Source organism: Sorghum bicolor, chromosome 5 (assembly GCF_000003195.3).
Source record: "Sorghum bicolor cultivar BTx623 chromosome 5, Sorghum_bicolor_NCBIv3, whole genome shotgun sequence".
NCBI lineage: Eukaryota > Viridiplantae > Streptophyta > Magnoliopsida > Poales > Poaceae > Sorghum > Sorghum bicolor.
The window spans coordinates 65033644-65054347 of record NC_012874.2 but is presented as its reverse complement, the minus strand read 5'-3'; the positions used below and the strand labels follow the sequence as shown (position 1 = coordinate 65054347).

At 45.1% G+C, this 20704-nt stretch overlaps 3 protein-coding genes across 3 annotated transcripts; 2 read left to right on the top strand and 1 right to left on the bottom strand.

Annotated features, from left to right (window-relative positions):
- LOC8071999 lies at nt 457-2748 on the top strand. Its single transcript, XM_021461098.1, has 2 exons — nt 457-1360; nt 1439-2748. The coding sequence occupies exons 1-2, from the start codon at nt 609-611 to the stop codon at nt 1980-1982; spliced, it is 1296 nt and encodes a 431-aa protein (XP_021316773.1). The 5' UTR covers nt 457-608; the 3' UTR covers nt 1983-2748.
- On the top strand, nt 10640-15017 carry LOC8062688. The gene is made up of 4 exons (XM_002450997.2): nt 10640-11856; nt 13854-14058; nt 14631-14668; nt 14900-15017. The coding sequence occupies exons 1-4, from the start codon at nt 10640-10642 to the stop codon at nt 15015-15017; spliced, it is 1578 nt and encodes a 525-aa protein (XP_002451042.2).
- Nucleotides 16290-17639, bottom strand: LOC8062687 (F-box only protein 7). Its single transcript, XM_002449732.1, has one exon. It carries the CDS (start codon nt 17637-17639, stop codon nt 16290-16292), a length of 1350 nt encoding a protein of 449 aa, XP_002449777.1.

Genomic DNA, 20704 nt, shown 5'->3' with positions numbered 1-20704 from the left:
GCTATTGGGGCTCGAGTAGGGGCCCTGCTGGAGTTGCTCTTAACGACGATGATGCGTACTTACCGTTAAGGACTTGGACAAAATATAACTTAGATGGTTAAGGACTTAGCTTATTCTGCATTCTTTATGCTAAATGTTTCTAGATTGTATACATACTTAAATATAATTGTATAAAAGTTAAACTATGAAACAAAATCATTGGATGTTTTTATGTACATTTCTAAGATAAAACCGTAGCGTTACTAGTCCTAATAGTAATATTCTACTCTTCAAATTTGATTTTTAATTTTGTACCTAGTTCTTCGCCAAAACGATTTTTTAAATATTACGAAGGAAAATAATGCAACCCTTTACCGAGAAAAGCAAAATTGCTTTTTGCCGTGGTAAACCGCATCGGTTCCTGATTTGACGGCGCGTTTCAGTTTCCGATTAGCCTGGCCGGCGGCCGCTCGTCTGCCGCTATAAATTGTACCGACGGTGTGCGGCCGGCCCAGCATAACCAGAGAGATTGAGCCTATCTAAAACAGTCTCTCGCGGCGAGGAACAGAGCTACCAGTTCCCGTGAGAGCGGAAAAAATTCATTTTTTTCCCCACCTGCGCCGCCTGATATGGAACCGGCGACAGCCAACGGATCCAGATTCGGATCCGACTCGGGGCTTATCGCCGGCGACACCCGTGATTGGTCCCGCTTGCCGGAGGACCTGCTGGTCAGCGTCCTGCGGGCGCTGCACGTCGCCGATGCCGTCCGCTCCGGCGCCGTCTGCACCTCCTGGAACGCGGCGTACGCCGCGTTCCGACGGTTCCGCCTCCCGTCGCCGAAGCAGCCCCCCTGCCTGCTCTACGCGTCCGACGCCCTCGGCCCCGGCGCCGCCGCGCTCCACTGCCCGTCCACCGGCGCCACGCTGCGGATCCCCTTCCCGCGGGCCCCGCTCGCCCGCCGGCCCCTGCTGGGCTCCGGCCACGGCTGGCTGGTCACCGCCGACGAGGCCTCCAACCTGCACCTTGTCAACCCCGTCACCGGCGCCCAGGTCGCGCTCCCGCCCATCACCGCGCTCCACCACGTCGAGAGGGGCGCGGACGAGCAGGGCGACCCCGCGTACCTCGTCTACGAGAACCTGATTATGTACAACTACAGCAAGCACCGGTTCGAGGTGAACACCAAGCCGGGTATCCTGGACATGGACGACGCGTACGAGTGCATGTACTTCCGCGTCGTGCTCTCGGCCGGCCCATCCGCCGGCCGCGGCTGCGTCGTGCTGCTGCTGCACATGCCGCAGGGAGAGATCTCCTTCGCCAGGCTCGGCGACGACCGGTGGACTTGGGTCCCACAGGGAGACGACGACACGGGTCTCCCGTGGAGGTACGGCTACCGTAACGCCATTTACAGTGCCGCCGATGGCTTGTTCTACCTGCTCGGTTTAGACGCCTCCATGTGCAGCTTGGACCTTAACGGGCCTTCGCCGGTGGTACGTAAGATCCTCGACAGCGTGCCGAAATCTGCCGACGCGAGCAAATACCTCGTTCAGACACCGGCCGGTGACATCTTGCAAGTTTGGAGGTCCAGGGAAGAAGTCGACTCGGAAATACCGGCAGAGTATCCACCGGACTACGTGGTGGACGAAAGCATAGGGCCTCAGGACCCATGTTTGGAGCTCAACACCATTGAGATGCAGCTGTACAAGGTTGACCTCCATGGACACAGGGTGGAGCTGATCAAGAGTCTGCCGGAGTATGCATTGTTTCTTGGCTACAATGGTTCTATGTGTCTACCGGTAAAGGATTTCCCTGGGTTAAAGCCGAATTGTGCCTACATGACTGACGACTCCATGGAGTATATTAATTTCTGGAAGCATAACCGTAGAGAAATTGGTATTTGGAGTTTGGCAGAGCGAAGCATGTCGAAGCTTGTTGATGCCTCACAGACTATTTATCCTTGGCTGAATTGGCCATCTCCTATCTGGATTCAACCATCCTTTTTCTAGCTACTTAGCTAGTGTTGGATGCTTGCAGAAACTATTGTACTTTTGTTATTCAGAATAATTGCTTCTTTTTATCTGGACAATTGCTATAGTGACTTTTATATTCAGAATAGTGGTGACCAATAATCTTAGAAGTATTGTCTTGGTAACTTTGATTGGTAAATTAATAAGTTGATTTAGTTTGCCATACCAAATAGTTGTATCATTTTGACATCAGGTAACATCTAGGTATTAGCTGTTCTGTTGCACCTTCTATGTCGGATGGATCCTCAAAAGGATTGGATCAGTCTGCGTCGGCTCCATCTCCCTTTTTTTATTATTATTATGGATAACTTCTTGACATTTGGGCAGTAAATCTATGTGCAGGTCCAGGTTCATATGAAGATTTATCGATTTAGATGTACTTAATCAAATCTTCCTATGGAACATTACTTTAAAGTCTTCATAAGCATAGATTATAAGCATAGTTGCAGATACATTTACTGTATTTGTATGGTGCTGCATTTGTTGTATTCTGGTTATTCCTCACCAGTACATGTCTACATTTTACTCAAAGTGCTCGCCTGCAGCAGCTTCACTGACAGCCAATGCAGCCAACCGGAGGCACTGTATTTGTATGGTGCTATGCTACGGCTCTTTGTAATTGGTTTATCACTCATCCTGTCTTTCAATCTCCGTAGAATTGGATGCAAATGTTTCTGTGGTGGGTTTTGTTCTGGAGATCTCTGCACTGCTAAAGCATGAAGAGGAATATGATTTTGTGCATAAATTGGGGGTTTGTGATTTTTGTTTTGAATGTTGCGAGTTAGCTTAAGAACAAGCAGATTTATTTGTACCTGAGTCCTTGATATGAATGAGAGGAACCAACAAAAAGGAACTGAAAATGTTCTTAATTAGTTATTTTTTTATCTGTATTAAATGTTCTACACATGTGCGTAAGATTCGATATGATAAAGAATCTTCAAAAGTTTTTCGATTTTGGCTTAACAAAGCCTTACTGCCTGTTAATCGATCAGAGATTCTATATTTATATTTTTTTCAAAAAATCTCTCAGCATTATCAAGTTAGGCTTGGTGAGTTTAGATTGGATCGGTTCAGTTACGGGTTCGGATTGGGAAAAAAATCATGTCAAAACTTTTAGCAGAGTAGTTGTGTCAGGTTACTAGTCGTGTCAGGTTATTTATTGAATTTTTTTCATTTATTTATTGCATTTTTTTGGTTGGGTCGGATCACATTGAGAATTGACGCGGCCTTGTTTAGTTTCTGCCCCCTAAAGTTTACCTCAGGCCGTGTTTAGTTTACCTCAAAATCTAAAATTTTTTTAAGATTTTTGTCATAGCGAATCTTGCGGCACATGCATAGAACATTAAATATAGATAAAAAATAACTAATTACGCAATTTATCTATAATTTACGAGATGAATTGAGCCTAGTTAATTCATAATTAGACAATAATTACCAAATAAAAACAAAGTGCTACAATACCCAAAAACTTTTAACCTCTTCAGCTAAACAAGGCCTCATATAAATTGACAAATATGTCATCTTTCTTGAGCCATAGGGTCATAGTCCAACGTACACGATTGGGCTTGGAGCTCTTTCGCATAGCGGGCAGGGAGGCTTGCGCCGCTTGGCCAATGGGGCTCCTCGCATGAAGGAACATGCCGCCCAGTCGAGGGAGCTCCTCCATACAGCTAGGGAGGTGCGGAGGGCTCGAGGCCTCAGCTTACTCACGCCGACTGCCAGGGGGCCTGGGGCCACGCGCCGCTGGCCATCAGGAGCTGAGAAAGGCGGAGGTGGCAAGGGATGCTAACAGTGGTGCGTGCGTAGAAAAAGAATGACGGGTCAGCGAAATAGAGTGAACAAGTAAGGCCTTGAAAAAACTTTTCAGAATTTCTCGTCACATCAAATTTTACGGCACATGCATAGAACATTAAATATAAATAAAAACAAAAACTAGCACAGTTTGACTGTAAATCACGAGACGAATCTTTTAAGCCTAGTTATTCTATAATTGGACAATGTTTGTCAAATAAAAACAAAAATACTACAATAGCGAAATCTAAAAAGTTTTCACAACTAAACAAGACCTAAGTTCTTTACCAGTGGTAGTAGTGGTTAATTTTCTCCAGGTCCACAAATCTTATACTAGTTTTCAAAGCACCCTTTGAGCTGCTCCAGCATTTGCTGGATCTGAGAGCAAATCCATGGAGTAAATGGAGTTTCCCTATGGTTATTCTGTGCCGATCTAGAACTGGTTGGCATGGAAAAGTAGATCTGGAGCTGCTGGGCACTCCGAAATAAGGCCTCAATTCTACCTTGAGTTTGAACTTCGACTTTGCTGTCCTAAGACCTTGATTTTATGCACTACTAATGCCCTTAAGTCCTTGACAAAGCATACACACATGATATACCTCTATAAGCACGTCCCAAATCTTCTTGTTTTTATACACTACTAATGCCCTCACAAAGCATGCACACACATCATAAATATCTCTATACGCACTTCCCCCAAAAAAATACAAGTTGACCTTCACACCTCTTATGATAAGAACTGAAGGCAGATTAACTGGTATTACAATAATTGGAAACAAAAGCTCAGCACGGCCTATTTGTCTTCCTTCCTTTAGTTCATGTATTAAGAACATTAGGTGGTGCTACACAAAAGGCAAACAATGATTAAAGGCCAGCAACATTAATGGCTCTGCAATCAGAAAATACCATTTGATCTAAAACAACTGCATTACTTCTCAATCCAGTTGTGTGCCTTCCATTCAGTTGCACTACCTTATTAGTCTTGTTCTTCTCAGATTTAATACATTAAGTTGAGGAAGAAATTAGATAGTATAGCAAGAAAAAAAAACATCATGTTATCAAATAAATTAGATAGTAATAAACTCCATAGACTACAAAGGCTGCTAGATAATAGTACAAATTTGTTAAATTTTTTAGCTAGTAGCACATGTCAATTCCCTAGACTAGAGAGGTTGTCTGCTACAAATAATAATAGTACAAATGTGCAACTTGAAATAATTAATGTAAGCTAGGACAGGATACATGTCCCCACAACCATTATTGATATTTTGTCAAAATTGGGATCTAAGTACTTCGTCTTCAAAACAACCTTGAAATCTTTCCACTTTTAAAACATTATTTGCAGACTTCAAAACATGCTTGTAAGACTCATTGATGTCAAAAAAATCCCTGCATGAATTTACATTTCTAATTAATCAACACTAACTTTCAAAATCATCAAGTAAATAAGTGCAGGTTGTGCCTATGTACCTTTTTTTTTTGAGGAAGTTGTACATGGCGAAGCTGTACATGGCGTGGTTCCATGTCCAGGCGGTGGCCAGCCAGCCTAGGCCATGCCCACGGCCAGGGAGCGGCAGCCAGACCAGCCAGCCTAGGCCACGGCCACGGCCAGGGAGTCGGCAGCCATGGGCACGGCCAGGGAGCGGCCAGCGAGCGGCAGTCAGACAACGTTAATAAAGCCATAAAGTCCAGGGGTAAAGGAGTCATGTCATAGCTAAATACATATATTTGAGGACTTAAAACATGGTTAATTGTATTAAAATGTCATTAGAGCTTACAAACAATGTTTAGAGTCCTATTTGAGAGAAACAAATGTTTGGAGTCCTATTTGAGAGAAGCCACAAGGATTGAAGTCCTGTAATAGCCATTTTCTCAATCACTACAATTTAAACATATTCTTCTCTGCCCCAAGTTTCAGTGTTGGGCTTTAGCTGAACTGAAGGGCATTAACAAAATGCAAAGGTCCACTAAAACACACTATTCTGTTCTGCAACTTCGATAAAGTACATCGTGACCTACCATCCTTCAATCATCGATTTTTTTTTTACTAATTAAGGGGTTCTCCAAACTCCTATGTGCAATCCAGAAATATTCAGCCCGATACTGTCAACCCTATAAATCAATTTATGAACCCTATAAATTCTCCAAACTCCTATCGATGCCAGATTGTATAGGACAAAAAAAAAATAAATATTGTTTGTTGGTAAATAAGGCTGGACGAAAAATTCAAAGCTCGTTAGCTCGTTTGGCTCGTGGCTGGCTCGGCTCGGCTGTTAGAATAACGAGCCGAGTCGAGCCAAGATTTTAACTCGTTAGCTATAACGAGCCTACTCGAGCTAGCTCGCGAGCCGCTCGCGAGCCAAACGAGCTACAGTATTAGAGAAAAAATCATCATAACTTATACTAGTTTTATATTACTTCATATCTTACACTTTATAAATGGTTGATATGTCAGCTCATATGAATATTTTGTTGGAATTAAAACAGTTGGATATATTATTATTGTATTATTACTATTTTTAAGCTTTAGATAAATACAAATATTATATTTTATATACTTTTTATACCTGGCTCGCGAACTTAACGAGCCAGCTCGAGATTTTAACAAACTGAGCCAAGCTGGCTTTCTAGCTCGTTAAGATAAAGAGCCGAGCCGAGCTAACTCATTATCCTAACAAGTCAAAACGAGATGAGCCGTGCTAGCTCGTTATTCAGCCTTTTATTGATAAATGATAATAATAACCGCATCATTTGGGTCACCTACTGTAACTCCATTTGCAGCAGCAAGCCCACAAATGACAGCTCTCCAAATCACATGAAAAGGAATTGATCCAAACATTTTGGCAGGCGTTCTGCCATTTCATTTAGTAGGTCAGAAATCCAATGCCACATGACTTACCGGCGACGTGTGAAGTGCAGTGGGCTCGGTTGACTACATTGTGCGACGACGAGGATGATGGATTCTGAGAACTCAACTACGATCCCAGTTTTCCATGATAGCAATTATTTTGATGAGTTGGACGATTTGGAAAGCAAGAAATGAAGCAATCTTCAACAATAGCTTAATGTCAAACCAAGAATGCAAAAGAGCCTTTTCCATAAAATTGGCGAAGGTCTCATGTCGTATCAAGACAAGTCTAAGCCTTTTATTTGATCAATGGTGTCAAAATCTACAATAGATTGCTTCTTAGCTCTAATTTTCTTCATCTCCTTTTTTGTTTCTTAACTCAACAACCCCCGCTTTCCTGTAAGTCTTGTATCTTGTAATTTCGGAACCTTCTTTATCAATAAATTTCTACACGGGCGAAAGCCCCCCCAGTTCAATCAAAAAAATATTGTTCTTCATGTTGGTCATAGTATTTTGCAATCCCAAGTTCAAAACATTTATCTCAACAATGTTCTTCATGTTCCTAGCGCCACTAAAAATCTTGTTTCAACACATCATCTAGTCAAAGATAACAATGCCTTTCTTGAAATTCATCCCAAATAATTTTCTCTTAAGGAATAGGTGACGAGGAAGACACTCCTCGAAGGGGCACGTGAGGGTGGTCTCTATCCATTGAAGCCTCATCATCCACGAAACCAGCCTTCATCAAAGTAACAAGTTCTTGGATTTGTTAAGGTGTCCACCTCCTTATGGCATAGTCATCTAGGTCATGCTTCGTCACCTATCATCAAGAGTATTCTTAGTCGTCATAAGTTATCTTTTTCTAGTGAGTCAAACAATAGTGATGTGATTTACGATGCTTGTCAAATGGCCAAGAGCCATCAGTTACCTTGTCCTAAGTCAAATAGTGTTTCCTCTAAACCTTTTGAGCTTGTGTTCACTAATGTATGGGAACCTACACCAACTTCGGTGGGTCGACATTCTTATTATGTTAGTTTTATCAATGATTTCAGCAAGTTCACTTGGATCTATTTGCTGCAGTTTAAGTCTGAGGTTTTCCGATGCTTTCATGATTTCCAGAACATGGTTGAGTGCCAGTTTGGTCATAAGATCCTTGCAGTCCAGTTAGACTGGCGAGGAGAATATCAATCTTTCAATACCTTCTTTAAGTGCCTAGGCATTGCTCACCATGTCTCCTGCCCTCATGCTCACCAGCAAAATGGATCTGTGGAACGCAAGCATCGTCATATTGTAGAAGTTGGTCTCTCACTTCTTGCTCATGCATCTATGCCACTTAAGTATTGGGATGAAGCCTTTTTTTACCACAATATTCATCATCAATCGTCTTCCCTAAAAAACCATTCACAACAACACCCCACACGATCTATTCCTTGGATCCTCTCCGGACTATTCTTTCTTTAGGACTTTTGGGTGTGCTGTCTGGCCTAATCTCTGTCCATGCATACAACACAAAAAAAACTACAGTTCCAATCAAAACGTTGTGTTTTCCTTGGATATAGCAATCTTCACAAATGCTTTAAGTGTCTTGAGCCATCTATGAGTCGTATCTATGTGTCAAGCGATGTGGTTTTTGACGAGACTGTCTCTCTGAGCTTCATTCCAATACAATAGCACGTTTCCGTGCTGAACTTGACCTTCTGCCGGATATTCTTAAGAATCTCGATCCATCACTTGAATTTGGGAGCGCAAATATACATGATCAATGTCTAATTAATTGTCCTACTAATGCAGTTTCTAGTGTCCCTAGTGTTGTGGCAGATACAGGGCAAATTTTGGAGCAATCTATAGAAGAAACGACGCATTTCGGATGTTATTTCAAGCAGTCGTCCGACATATCACGTCAAGATAATGCTGGTGTGGGACACACAGTGGATACGACCATACCTCGTGCGGTCTCAGTGGTGCAATCCTCTTTGGGATTGGAGACAACAGCACCTAGTTCTACAACAGGATCAGGTTTGTAGTCTGCATCAGCCACTACGCCTAACGTGTCGGGTGTGTCCCCAACTGCAGGCTCAGGATCTTCTCCATCAACTTCAGCTGCATCTAGCTCTATGCCGTCTTCGCCAGGTGCTGCAGTGGATCCTGTGCTCCCCTCGCCGCCAATTTGGGAGCAGGCCGGGGTCTAGGATTTGGTCGCTGGATCTAGTGCGACTGTAGATCCTGTGGTGCATCCAAAACATCATTATGACACTAGACTTCAGAGCAGAATTTCAAAACCTAAGCAGTACACGGATGGCACGGTCCGTTGGGGGCTAAATAGCATTGTTGAACCGGAAGAACCAACAACTGTGAAGGTTGCTCCTCGTGATGATCGTTGGGTCATGGCCATGAACAAGGAATATGATGCCTTGATGAAAAACCGAACTTGGCATTTGGTTCCTGCTCCTAAGCACAAAAATGTCATCAGATGCAAATGGGTCTACAAGGTAAAGCGTAAAGCTGATGGTTCTATGGATCGCTACAAGGCACAACTTGTTGCTAAGGGATACAAACAGCAATATGTTATTGATTATGAGGATACCTTCAATCCAGTAGTGAAGGCGGCTAAGGTTCGTCTTGTTTTGGTGGTAGCAGTCTCCAAAGGGTGGTCGTTGCGGCAGCTTGATGTTCAAAATGCTTTTCTCCATGGTGTGTTGGAAGAAGAGGTTTATATGAGACAGCCCCCGGGCTATGAAGACAAACGGTGTCCTAATTTTGTCTGCAAATTGGATAAAGCTTTGTATGGCCTTACTCCTAGGGCTTGGTATGCACGTCTTTGTGGCAAACTCATTCATCTAGGATTCACAGCATCAAGAGGGGACACTTCCCTATTCTTCTATTGGAATGGACAGGTTACTATCTTTGTCTTAGTCTATGTTGATGACATCATTGTCGCCAGCTCGTTGTTGGCTGCTTCAAAGGCGTTAGTCCATTCGCTTGAGGTCGACTTTGCTCTAAAGGATCTCGGTGATCTTCATTTTTTCCTTGGCATTGAAGTAAAACGTGGTTTTGATGGTCTTGTGTTGTCACAGTAGCGATATGCTATGGATGTGGTCAAGCATGCAGGTATGTGGAACTGTAAACCGGTTGACACTCCCATCTCTAGGGGCACTTCAATTTTTAACACTCCCTTTGTCGTTAATAAGGTGTGTCAATTTCTTCATTCTCCAACCACGACACACTGGAGTGCTGTTAAAAGAATCTTGCGGTATGTGAAAGACACTCTGTCTACAGGATTGAAAATGCGAAAGTCAAGCTCTACTCTTGTCAGCGCCTTCTCTGATGGTGATTGGATAGGATCATGTGTTGATGAGAGGCTCTCTACAGGAGGATTTGTAGTATTTTTTGGTCCGGATCTTGTTTGTTGGAGTGCTTGGAAACAACCAACATTGTCTCGCACTCTCGCTCTAGCACTGAGGCTGAGTACAAGGCATTGGCTAATGCGACAATAATTGAGATGATGTGGACACAAAGGCTAGTGACTGGGCTTGGAATTTCTCATTCTCCTGTTGCTCGGTTATGTTGTGTTAATGTTGGTGCCAAGTATTTATTGGCAAATCCAGTTTTTCATGCCGGGACGAAATATATTGAGATCGATTTTTGATTTTGTTCGTGAATGGGTGGCACAGAAGTTAGTGGATATCAGATTGTCAGCACTGGTGATGAAGTGGCCGACGGTTTTACTAAACCCATGGCGTCCAAATTGAGAGAGAAGGGAACACCCCGGCATATAATGAAACACCGAGGACCCTAGGAGGTACCTCTTCCTGTATATTTTACACGTCGAACATGCATATAAGAGAAGGGAACGCAATACGCAAGAAAGGAGCTGAGCCGCTGTCCCGCAGATATATATGGGCCCCGCAGCCTGGCAACTCTAGGCGCTAGAAGTCGGATGCAAATCAGAGTCCCACCTCCCACGGCGAGGAGCAGATCAATTCCCACGCGACAAGGTATGGAAACAGCCACGGACAGCAGATCTGGCTACGGCCTTGTCGCCGACACGGTCACCGGCCGCGACCGCGACTGGTCGCGCTTGCCGGAGGATCTGCTGGTAAGCGTCCTTGGAGCACTGCCCGTGGCGGAAACCATCCGCTCGGGCGCCGTATGCGCATCGTGGCACGCTGCGTACGTCGCGTTCCGTCGGCTCCGCCTTCCGTCACCGAAGCAGCCCCCTTGTCTGCTCTACGCTTCCGACGCCGTCGCACCCGGCGCCGCCGCGCTCCACTACCCGGCCACCGGCGCCACGCTGCAGATCCCCTTCCCGCAGGCCCCGCTCGCCTGCCGGCCCCTGCTGGGCTCCGGCCACGGCTGGCTGGTCACCGCCGACGAGGCCTCCGACCTGCACCTTCTCAACCCCGTCACCGGCGCCCAGGTCGCGCTCCCGCCCATCACCGCGCTCCACCATGTCGAGAGCGGCACGGACGAGGATGGCGACCCCGCGTACCTCGTCTACGAGAATCTGCCGGATTACAATTACAGCATGAGCCGGTTCGAGGTGGACACGGAGCCGACTATCCTGGGGAAGGACGAGGCGCACGAGTGCATGTACTTCCGCGTCGTGCTCTCGGCCAGCCCGTCCGCCGGGCGCGCCTGCGTTGTGGTGCTCCTGCACATGCCGCACGGCGAGGTCTCCTTCGCCAGGCTCGGTGACGACTGTTGGACGTGGGTCGCAACGGGAGACGACACGGGTCTCCCGTCGAGGTACGGCTACGGTGACGCCATGTACAGTGCCACCGATGGCTTGTTCTACCTGCTCCGGTTCGATGGCTCCATGTGCAGCTTGGACCTTAACGGACCTTCGCCGGTGGCACGAAAGATCCTCGACAGCTTGCCGAAATCTGCCGACTCGACCAAATACCTCGTTGAGACGCCGGCCGGTGACATCTTGCAAGTTTGGAGGTCGAGGGACTATGTCGACTCGCAGATACCAGCGGAGTATCCAGCAGACTATGTGGACGACAGCATGGTCGGTCGGGACCCGTGTTTGGAGCTCAACACGTTTGAGATGCAGCTGTACAAGGTTGACCTCCATGGACGCAGGGTGGAGCTGATCAAGAGCCTGCCGGAGTATGCATTGTTTCTTGGCTCCAGTGGCTCTATGTGCCTACCGGTGAAGGATTTCCCTGGGTTAAAGCCGAACTGTGCTTACATGACTGACGACTTCATGGAGTATGTGAATTTCTTTAAGCATAACAGGCGAGAAATTGGTATTTGGGATATGGCAGAGCAAAGTATGTCGAAGCTAGTTGATGGCTCAATTTGTCCTTGGCTGAATTGGCCATCTCCTATCTGGATTCAACCATCCCTTTTCTAGCTAGTGGAGGATGCTTGCAAACTTTTGAGTACTTCTTTTTTATCTGAATAATTGCTATTATATTATTGTCTTTTTGTATTCAGATAGTTGTGACAATTAATCTTAGAAGTATTGTCGAGGTAACTTTCATGGTACATTAATAAATCGATTTCTTTTGCTACCAAATAGTTGTATTGTATTATCTGTTAACATAAAAAATTTGAAGTCAATTGTGGCAAATATATCTGGAGATGCAGTCATCTGATGTGCATAGATGTTCTGTCGCCTTTGTTGGATGGATGTTCAAGCTACGGATTGGGTCGGTCAATATGAGCAGCATCTCCCATTATTTTTCTTGTGGATAAAACATTGTAACTTTTGGTTACTAAGTGCTGGTTCAGCAACCGTACGAAGATCTATCCATACTGTACTTAACCAAATCTTCAATCTTATGGACCATTACTCAAAGCCCTGGTCTCTTCGCTTGGCCGATAAGACATGGCTGAAAGTACTATTCACGAATTTATTGTGAGGAAAAAAATATTGTTAAATAACTAGTAGATTCGACGGACGAACATGCTCACATTTTTGCCCGATAAGCATCCTTATAACAACATTTACGACATTTGTATTGTGCTAAATTTACGCCCTATTATGGCTCCCGATAGATAATAACTATCTTCTAACAGTTATCTCTTTTATATCAAATAGGTGTAGCTAATAAAATATCTAATTGTTAGCTGGACCTATACATAATAACTATCTCACTGACTGACTGTACCAAGTCGCTAATAGATTTAGCTAGCTAATACTCAATCTATCCCAAATTATATGATGTTTGGTTTTTTTTATACCTAGTTTGACCACTCGTTTTATTCAAAAATTTATGAAAAATATAACTTATTTTATCATGGATTGGTTTATTAATAAATGTTCTTCATGAATGATTTAAATTTGACTATATTTGTATAAATTTTTAAATAAAACGAGTGGTCAAACTTGAGGTAAAAATGGTCAAGCGTCTTATAATTTAGAATTGAGGTATTATTAGATATGAGCTTTAGCCAACTAACTAGTAGTAGATAATGAATCCAAACATGGTCTTAGGGTGTGTTTAGTTCCTCGTAGAATGCAAAATACAAAATACCAAGTACTTTGTAATGATGAAAAGCAAAATGCTCATTTTTTATGGGTGTGTTTAGTTACATCCAAAATACCAAATTTTTTATGGTGCCAGTGGGGTGGGCACAGGCTCCCAGGCGCTTTTGGGCTTCTTTGGGCCTTTGAGGCCAAAATCCAAAATGGAGAATAACATCTTTTTGCCAAAAATTTTGCATGCTATTTACATCAAGAGCAATATCAATAAACACATCTCTCCAAAGTTGTTCTATCCTCATGAATTACAACAAAGTAGAGAGATTGATATCTTAAAAACCAAATCATGCGACAACCTCGCTGATTTATTCACTAAGTCCCTATCAGCTTCCTCATTTGAAAAATGCACCAAAGAAATTGGTATGTGACGACTTAGGGATTTGAAAGGTTCAAGGGGAGAAATCTCCTAGACATTGGTCTGTCTGGACCATTATATTACACTCTTTTCTCCTCATGAGTTTTCCTCACAAGATTTTTAATGCGATAACGCTCCTTATAGGGCGTCCGTCCATCCGGACAGACCTCGACTTGACCGAGCCATAAAGGGAAATGACGCGCTCCATCTCATCCCTGTTAACCCCCGCGCCCACTCCCTACTCTGCTTGCCTGCTCCCCCTCTCTGCTCATCCCCATTGTTGCACCTGTTGCTGCGCTCACCACTGCTCTTGCCGTTGTGCTTGTTGCTGCTCTCACCATTGCTCTCGCTGCTGCTCTACAGGATGGCTGCCACGCTGGCATCCACTCGCTGCTGCCTCGCCTCGCACTCCCTTCCTCCCTCGCTCCGTGACCTCCATGCCATTGGTGAGGAGAATGATGGCGGTGGCTTCCGGCGAGCCGCTCCTGCCTCCCTACCTGCCTTCCTCCCTCGCTCCACGACCTCCATGCAACCAAAAAGGAGGGTGATGGTGGTGGCTTACGGCAAGGTAGGTCTAGATCTGAACCATCCTCCTTATCCATCCCATCCTCTGGATCTGAGCTCTCATCCTTCTCCTTCTCTTTCTCATTCTCATCCTCCTCCTGCTCCTTTGGATCTGGATCTGAGCGACATCGCGATGGCTAGGGTTCCAGCGAACGCTGTTGTAATAGGCTTGTTTTGGTGTTTCAATAAGCAATACTTCTTTGTTGCATTAGTCTTTTTATGTTGCATCTCTCGTTGCTTTTTTGTTTTTGTTGTTGTAATAGTGTTGTTTTGCTATTTCAACAAGTAATTTTTCATTTGTTTCATTACTCTTTTTATCCTAATGTTGCATCTCGCATTTGCCTTTTTGTTTTTGTTGCTGTAGTAGCATTTTTTTCCTATTGCAACAAGTAATTTTTGTTTGTTGCATTAGTCTTTTTTTGTGTTGCTCTCTTTTTGCATTTGCTTTTTTGTTATGTTTTGTTGCAGTAGTATTTGTTATGGTGTTACAACAAGCAATGTTCCTTTGTTGCCTTAGTTTTCTATTTTTCTGTTCTTGCATCTCATGTTGCAGTAGTTTTTGTTCTATTGTTGCAGTCATTTTCTTGCAATGTTGTAGTAGATTTTGTTCCATGGTGAAGATACGACGCACCTAGCGGGATGAGGCAAGGGATGCGGCCGCACAATAGAATGGTAGTGCGACAGGCGGTGGGGTGGGATGGTGGGATGGACAACGCTTGCCTTATTCGCTGATGCGGCTTGACCCCCCCATCTCGGTCTATTATGCTCCGCGCCTCCCTCCCAACCCAATGTCGTCTGTTCTTGGCGTCCTATTGTGGCATCTGGCCATTGGCGTCCTGTGGCAGGGACAGCGTGGACCTTGGGGTCGACAACCCATACGACAACGTCATGGCGCCAGCTGCAGAAGACACAGAGGTGCTCGGGATCCGGCGACCAAGCATACTGCAGTGTGAGCAGCGGTAGTAGCGGTGGCGCCACTAGATTTGGGATTCTTGGCGACGGGTGCCTCGGCAATCGGAGCAGCGTCCGATGGGCCCTTTCCCTTCCTCTTCTTATCCTTGGAGGAGGAAGACAACGACTTGTTCTTGGCTGCGCAGTGACGGAGGCATTGGCGGGCTTCTTCGGCACCGGCTTCAGCGAAGACGATGGCTTCTTCTTGGATGACGCGGTGGTAGGGGCATCGACGCAATAGCGGGCACCTCGGCCATGGGTGCGGGTGGAGCGGCCGCTGGGAGGAGTGGCAACGCCGACGAGAGCATTCGCGTATGGAGGTGGCGGCGGTGGAGGCCGGGTCACATGCGGAGGGGGTGATTTGCAGGACTTTGCAGTTTGCAGGCTGCCCACAATGCCTACAAACCCTAGCAGACCTACTGCCCCAGCCCACAATAAAAAACAAGTCGCCAATGGGCGCCCAGTGGGCCTGTTTTGTGTGGCGGGCCTAGCAGGCTTGCGGACAGGCCCGCCCGCTTGCAACTTGAGGCGTGACGGCGGCGGTGGCCCAACCCTCTATAGGCAGCACCACCTAGAACCATCATGTAGGGCGGCACCACTACCGCTGATGCCGACGAGGGATGTTGATCTGGGACACGACAGGGAAAGGAAGCGGAGAGGATGGGATCCGTCTGCGCAGCCACATGTAGGGCCAGTCACACCATTCACGGAGGCAACAGAGACGGTTTGAGTGGCGTCAATGAGCTGGGGGAGCAAGGGAAGAGGGAGGCGGACGATGGGAGGAGCGGCGGCGGCGAGCAGAGCACAAGTTTCTTTTTGAGTTAAATAACACAAGCTGCCCTTTAACTTGTGTGTGTGCCACTTAGGTCCATACACATGCAAACTCAAAATTTGTCCATATTTCTTCATGTAGCTGCTGACTAAGATAAAATTTTATAAAAAAAAAGACACCTAGCATAGTTATTTCCTCAGTTGTGCACCCCACGTTCACCCACCTACATCCGGTGCGCGTTCACCTATGTTGTCCATCTCTCAATCATCCTAAGACACTTCAGTGTCTTTAAGGTGCTCTTTCTTCATTTTGCACTTCATATTAATTTTGCATGCTGCTATCCTGAAGAATAATTTTTTCATTCTTGCTCATCCTACTTTCGTAGTTGTTCTAAGTAATATATGCGGTACAAAGTTCGTGGTATGAACTTCTATTGTCTTTTTCTATTCATACGAAAGAAAAAATATGTGATTTTCAAATTGGAAAATCCCAGCAAGCATCCTCCACACTAGCTAGAAAAAGGATGGTTGAATCCAGATAGGAGATGGCCAATTCAGCCAAGGATAAATAGTCTGTGAGCCATCAACAAGCTTCGACATGCTTCGCTCTGCCAAACTCCAAATACCAATTTCTCTCCGGTTATGCTTCCAGAAATTAATATACTCCATGGAGTCGTCAGTCACGTAGGCACAATTCGGCTTTAACCCAGGGAAATCCTTCACCGGTAGACACATAGAACCATTGTAGCCAAGAAACAATGCATACTCCGGCAGGCTCTTGATCAGCTCCACCCTGTGTCCATGGAGGTCAACCTTGTACAGCTGCATCTCAATGGTGTTGAGCTCCAAACATGGGTCCTGAGGCCCTATGCTTTCGTCCACCACGTAGTCCGGTGGATACTCTGCCGGTATTTCCGAGTCGACTTCTTCCCTGGACCTCCAAACTTGCAAGATGTCACCGGCCGGTGTCTGTACGAGGTATTTGCTCGCATCGACAGATTTCGGCACGCTGTCGAGGATCTTACGTACCACCGGCGAAGGCCCGTTAAGGTCCAAGCTGCACATGGAGGCGTCTAAACCGAGCAGGTAGAACAAGCCATCGGCGGCACTGTAAATGGCGTTACGGTAGCCGTCGTCTCCCTGCGCGACCCAAGTCCACCGGTCGTCGCCGAGCCTGGCGAAGGAGACCTCTCCCTGCGGCATGTGCAGCAGCAGCACGACGCAGGCGCGGCCGGCGGATGGGCCGGCCGAGAGCACGACGCGGAAGTACATGCACTCGTACGCGTCGTCCATGTCCAGGATACCCGGCTTGGTGTTCACCTCGAACCGGCGCTCGCTGTAGTTGTACACAGACAGGTTCTCGTAGACGAGGTACGCGGGGTCGCCCTGCTCGTCCGCGCCCCTCTCGACGTGGTGGAGCGCGGTGATGGGCGGGAGCGCGACCTGGGCGCCGGTGACGGGGTTGAGAAGGTGCAGGTCGGAGGCCTCGTCGGCGGTGACCAGCCAGCCGTGGCCGGAGCCCAGCAGGGGCCGGCGGGCGAGCGGGGCCCGCGGGAAGGGGATCCGCAGCGTGGCGCCGGTGGACGGGCAGTGGAGCGCGGCGGCGCCGGGGCCGAGGGCGTCGGACGCGTAGAGCAGGCAGGGGGGCTGCTTCGGCGACGGGAGGCGGAACCGTCGGAACGCGGCGTACGCCGCGTTCCAGGAGGTGCAGACGGCGCCGGAGCGGACGGCGTCGGCGACGTGCAGCGCCCGCAGGATGCTGACCAGCAGGTCCTCCGGCAAGAGGGACCAGTCACGGGTGTCGCCGGCGATAGGCCCCGAGTCGGATCCGAATCTGGATCCGTTGGCTGTCGCCGGTTCCATATCGACGCACCAGGCGGCAGAGGAGGCGGCGGCGCGGGTAGGGAAAAAATGTTTTTTTTTTCCGCTCTCACGGTCACGGGAACTGGTTTGTAGCGCTGTTCCTCGCCGCGAGACTCTGCTTTAGGTAGGCGCAATGTCTCTGGTTATAGCGGCAGACGAGCGGCTTTTCTCGATGTTACCGTATTTTTTTTGTTCGTAGTTGGTAATTATTGTTAAAAAATCTGTCTTATAAATTATAAGTGTAATTAATTATTTTTTATCTATATTTAATAATTTATATATATGTGGCGCAAAATTTAATATAATAAAGAATCTTAAAAAGTTTTTTAATTTTAGCTTAACAAACCTTACTGCCTGTTAATAGATTAGAATTGAGATTCTATAAGACTTTGTTTAGATCCAAAAAGTTTTTGGATTTTAACATTATAGTATTTTTGTTTTTATTTGACAAACATCGTCCAATCGTGGAGTAACTAGTCTTAAGATTCGTCTCACAATTTAAAGTCAAATTATGCAATTAATTTTTGTTTTTATCTATATTTAATACTTTATATATATGTCGCAAGATTCGATGTGACAGTAAATCTTGAAAAATTATTGGTTTTTGGGTGAACTAAATGAGGCCTTATAATTTTTTGAATAAAATCTCTCAGCATTATCGAGTTAGGCTTGGTGTGTTTAGATTGGATCGGTTCGGTTCCGGGTTGGGAAAAAAATCATGTCAGAACTTTTAGCAGAGTCCGAGCCCGTCGTACTAGTTGTGTCAGGTTACTAGTCGTGTCAGGTTATTTATTGAATTTTTTCATTTATTTATTGCATTATTTTTTGTTTGAGTCGGATCACATTGAGAATTGACGCGGACTTATTTAGTTTCTCCCCCTCAAGTTTACCTCAGTCCTTGTTTAGTTTATTCTAAAATTTTAAAAACCTTTTAAGATTTCTGTCACAATGTATCTTGCATCATATGTATGGAATATTAAATATAAATAAAAAATAACTACTTACACAATTTACCTGTAACTTGCGAGACAATTTTTTTGAGCCTAGTTAGTCCATGGTTGGACAACAATTGTCAAATAAAAACAAAAGTGCTACAATACCCAAAAACTTTTAACCTCCCCAACTAAACAAGGCCGGTATAATATCGGATGTTTGAACATATGTATGGAGTATTAAATATAGATTAAAAAATAACTAATTGCACTAGTTGTAATTAATTTATGAGGTGAATTTTTTAAACCTAATTAGTCTGTGATCTGACAATATGGTGCTATAGTAAATATGGGCTAGTAATAGATTAATTGAGTTTAATAAATTCATCTCACGGAATACTGAGAAGGACTTCTATAATTTGTTTTATTATATTATCCAAGCACTCGATGTAATACCCTATCTAACACTCCTAATTAAACTCTAGCCCTCGGATTTAAATACCCCATGAGGTAATCAGGTCGAATGGCCCACAATTAAGGCCTATTCAGGAGCGTTTGGCTCTGAAATATAGATTCAAATTACTAGATCTTTCTAGATACATCATAAAGCAACTCCATCATAGAGCTAGATACTAATCTATTTAAAAGAGCACAGTTGTGAATCTAGACCTTAGCAGCCTAGAAACGGGAATATGACACACGTTCTCGTTCTCATGTTCCATGTTTCGGGAACGTCTACGTTCAGAAACGTGAATATTCTCATTCCCACGTTAAAAATTGATACCCTAAGTTCTCGTCCTCGTTCCAAAAAGTAAGACAGAAACATGGTTGCTATGATCTAAGGGCTTGTTTAGATGCAAAAACTTTTTGGATTTTAGCACTGTAGCACTTTCGTTTTTATTTGACAAACATTGTCCAATCATGGAGTAACTAGGCTTAAAAGATTCGTCTGGCGATTTACAGACAAACTGTGTAATTAGTTTTTATTTTTATCTATATTTAATACTCCATGCATGTGACGCAAGATTTGATGTGATGGAGAATCTTGTAAAGTTTTGGGTTTTTGGGTGCATCTAAACAAGGCCTAAACTTACATGTGATTTTAAAATACTAGCTAGGGGGCCAAATTGACAAACATGTCATCTTTCTGGAGCCATAGCCCATAGGGTCACGGTCTAACGTACTTCTATAACTGCATTTAATAGGGGTAGACAGAAAAAAAATATGTCATAATTAATGACTCATTGGTAAGCACAATTATATTCTAAACATCTTCTAATTACGATTACACGATGGGCTTGGAGCTCTTTCGCATAGCGAGAAGGGAGGCGTGCGCCACTTGGCCAATGGGGCTCCTCGCATGAAGGAGCACGCCCAGTCGAGGGAGCTCCTCCATACAGCTAGGGAGGGAGGTGCGGAGGGCTCGAGGCCTCGGCTGACTCACGACGACTGCCAGGGGGCCACGCCGCTAGCCATCAGGAGCCGGGAAAGGCGGAGGTGGCAAGGGATGCGAGCAGTGGTGCATGCATAGAAAAAGAATGAACGGTCAGCACAATAGAATGAACAGGTAAGTTCTTTACCAGTGGTAGTGGTGTGGTAGTGGTGGTTAATTTTCTCTAGCTCCACAAATCTTATAGTTTTCAAAGCAACCTTTGAGATGCTCCAGCATTTGCTGGATCTGAGGGCAAATCCATGGATTAAATTAAATGGAGTTTCCCTATGGTCATTCTGTGCGGATCTAGAAGTGGTTGGCATGGAAAAGTAGATCTAGAGCTGCTGGGGCGCTCCTAAACAAGGCCTCAATTCTACCTTAAGTTTGAACTTCGACTTTGCTGCCCTAAGACCTTGTTTTTATATGCTACTAAGGACACTCCTAATGCAAGACTCTATCACAGAGTCCAAGACAATTAATTACATATTATTTATGGTATTTTGCTGATGTGGCAGCATATTTATTGAAGAAAGAGGTAGAAAAAACAAGACTCCAAGTCTTATTTAGACTCTAAGTTCACATTGTTCTAGGCTCACAATGCAAGACTCTATCACAGAGCCCAAGACAATTAGTTACATACTATTTATGGTATTTTGCTGATGTGGTATCATATTTATTGAAGAAAGAGGTAAAAAAATAAG

Coding starts and splice junctions, on each gene's coding strand:
- LOC8071999 (XM_021461098.1), top strand. CDS start 609: ATGGAACCGGCGACAGCCAACGGATCCAGATTCGGATCCGACTCGGGG. Junction 1,361..1,438: donor GACACGGGTCTCCCGTGGAG/GTACGGCTACCG, acceptor CTCCATGTGCAG/CTTGGACCTTAACGGGCCTT.
- LOC8062688 (XM_002450997.2), top strand. CDS start 10,640: ATGGAAACAGCCACGGACAGCAGATCTGGCTACGGCCTTGTCGCCGAC. Junction 11,857..13,853: donor ATGACTGACGACTTCATGGA/GTATGTGAATTT, acceptor GCTGCTCTACAG/GATGGCTGCCACGCTGGCAT. Junction 14,669..14,899: donor GTAGTAGATTTTGTTCCATG/GTGAAGATACGA, acceptor GTCCTGTGGCAG/GGACAGCGTGGACCTTGGGG.
- LOC8062687 (XM_002449732.1), bottom strand. CDS start 17,639: ATGGAACCGGCGACAGCCAACGGATCCAGATTCGGATCCGACTCGGGG.